The sequence below is a fragment of the Paramacrobiotus metropolitanus genome, unplaced genomic scaffold (assembly GCF_019649055.1).
Source record: "Paramacrobiotus metropolitanus isolate TYO unplaced genomic scaffold, Prichtersi_v1.0 Parri_scaffold0000167, whole genome shotgun sequence".
NCBI classification, from domain to species: Eukaryota; Metazoa; Tardigrada; class Eutardigrada; order Parachela; family Macrobiotidae; genus Paramacrobiotus; species Paramacrobiotus metropolitanus.
In genome coordinates, this window is record NW_026570387.1 from 1 (window position 1) to 2,378 (window position 2,378).

At 49.2% G+C, this 2,378-nt stretch overlaps 1 protein-coding gene across 1 annotated transcript; it reads left to right on the forward strand.

Annotated features, from left to right (window-relative positions):
* Window positions 1-104: 104 nt before the first annotated feature.
* On the forward strand, window positions 105-2,128 carry LOC129600227 (uncharacterized). Its single transcript, XM_055498683.1, has 4 exons — window positions 105-364; window positions 555-648; window positions 805-1,671; window positions 1,734-2,128. The coding sequence occupies exons 1-4, from the start codon at window positions 124-126 to the stop codon at window positions 1,855-1,857; spliced, it is 1,326 nt and encodes a 441-aa protein (XP_055354658.1). The 5' UTR covers window positions 105-123; the 3' UTR covers window positions 1,858-2,128.
* Window positions 2,129-2,378: the final 250 nt, after the last annotated feature.

A 2,378-nucleotide genomic window follows, 5' to 3' on the forward strand; every position in this document is an offset into this window, starting at 1 on the left:
CTGGGGTTTACCTGCTGCTTTACGCTGAGCAGCGGGGATCGCGCGCACCATCCAGTGGAGACCGGTTGCCAGTTTCAGCGGCACGTCACTGATTTGGATAACATCAGCATCAAATGTACACGAATGCATCTGGATGCCGACGGTGCATCCCCGATTGATTTTGGACGCTGTCGGATGTTTGCGCGAGTGGGAAGCGATACGGTCAGCTTTGTCTGCGCCGAACTGCACGGTGACGCGGACGGGTCCAGCATGGTCTGGGATGTAGAGGGGCTGAAGGATGCGTGCAGAGGCAGCATCATATTGCAGCAAACAATGGACGACAAACTAAATACCGAAAATTATCGAATTGCAACGTCTGAACTTGGTCAGTACACGATGGGTCAGCAGTTGTAACATAACACCTTCGAAACTTTAAAATGAAAGCATACTGCTACCAGTATCGTTTGTTTAGTTTGTTTTGCAAGGTTTGCAGACATAACGCCTAGCGCAGTGATACACAAGAGTAGACATATGTGATACACGCATTCACATAACCGGAAAATGGTACGTTGCAGATGCCTTAGAAATGGATATCGGTGCTCTTCCCCCTTTTATACTAACGCATATTCTGTTGAATCTGGACACCTTTACGCGCTCGCGGATGCGCTTGTAAGGCAAACTGCAGACGTCTAGAGTTGTTGCGCAAAATAACAAATTTGCCGCTGGTGTTTGTTGCGGCTCACCTACACTACCTAATCTACCTTTTTTTGCTGCCTTTTATATCTTTAACAGGTGCCTCAGCTTCATTGCTTCTGTCTTTAACAGGGTATGTGTGCTGTGGCAAAGTATTTTGCAGGCCGACGCTGCCAGCCGCGACGTCATCCTCGACCTTCCCCACACCTGCCGAAAGCGCCCGTACTGGGAAGAAGTGACTCTCCCATATTGCAATCGCAGGGAAAAGTTGCTTACCACCCTGAATGGTGCTGTCTCCCAGCATACGCACGGCCTGGCCTTCGTTAACGTCGGCGCGGCAACAGATCAGCTTGACTTCATGAACCGGGACAATTTTCGGAAAGCAGTGCGACATTGCGTGCGGATTTTGCAACTGCGGGGCGTCCGCCTGCCGCTGCTCATTATCAAGAACGGCGAAGATATCGCGCGAAAGGCATGGTTTATGTTCCTGAAGATTCGCCGCAACAACGACACCGGGGAAAATACCTGCGAGGACCTGTCGTTTTTCATGTCCGTTTGCGACCAACTGATTTTGTTGAACTACACGGTGACGCTGCCGTCCATCTACCATCCGCTGATGGTGGAGATGATCTGCCATGGGAACGGCGACCAAACATGGCTGACTGACGGCCACGAAGTTAAACCACGGGCGAACGACCAAAGTCAAAGAACGCGGCATACAACTCTCCTGTTCTTCTGCTGTGCCGGCGATCAAAATGTGGAGCAGCCGGCCAGCGAACCCGTCGAACCGGTGTACGTGAAAGTGGTTATTCCGTTCCTGCGCTTCCGCTGCACCGAGACCCCGGGCGAACACTGTCGCCGCTTCATGTCCGCGGTCAATGACCACTGTCCAGAGGTTAATCAGGGGGTGTACAAGAAGGTCACGGGGGTGCATGTGCGCTGGGTGCGGACGCTAGCTTACCCCGAACAATGGACCGGAATTCGACAGTTTCTTCAGGTGTAAGTAAAGTGAACGGAAACGCTATGAACTTGGTTTGTAAGGGTTTTGGTTACATCGTCAGGTTCAGCGGTTGTTCCGCCGATGGCACGGCACAGCGATGGGATGATGCTGATCTGCGGAAAATAAATGTTGCGGTGCTGAGCAGACTGGCGCTTCATATGCTGGATGGATACTTTGCCGACTAAAACATACTTGCTTCTGAGTTTGTGGCCGTAAAATACGCACCTGACCACAACGCAAAACGCCTATATCAGTAACCAGCTTTTTCTGTGTTTGATCAATAGTGGTTTTCTGTGCTTACGTCATTACACTAATTACAGGAACGTTGCATCTTCCATGTAATCTTTGTCCGCCTGTAACGACGATTTGCTGCATAGTAGAAAGGATGCGCAGAGTCAAAACGCGGACTTACTTACAACGTTTTTTACCCTTGACATACAGACATCGAACGCAAAACCGCGCCCGTTTATACGTCTTGCATGTAAGTATGTACGGGCTAAACTCGACCGCATGCGCACAACTGCCATGACATACAGACTGACAGTATGCGTGCAGACATTCTACATTGTATTACAACTTTTCTGAATATTACAACAACTTAAATGCCATATAACCTGTTAAAAAGCATCAAAACAAGCTGCGCTTGGGAATTGCTATGCATTATTGTTTTTAGAAAGATAAATAAAAAGGCTGCGGTTAATATTTA

Coding starts and splice junctions, on each gene's coding strand:
- LOC129600227 (XM_055498683.1), top strand. CDS start 124: ATGCATCTGGATGCCGACGGTGCATCCCCGATTGATTTTGGACGCTGT. Junction 649..804: donor ACGCGCTCGCGGATGCGCTT/GTAAGGCAAACT, acceptor TGTCTTTAACAG/GGTATGTGTGCTGTGGCAAA. Junction 1,672..1,733: donor ATTCGACAGTTTCTTCAGGT/GTAAGTAAAGTG, acceptor TTACATCGTCAG/GTTCAGCGGTTGTTCCGCCG.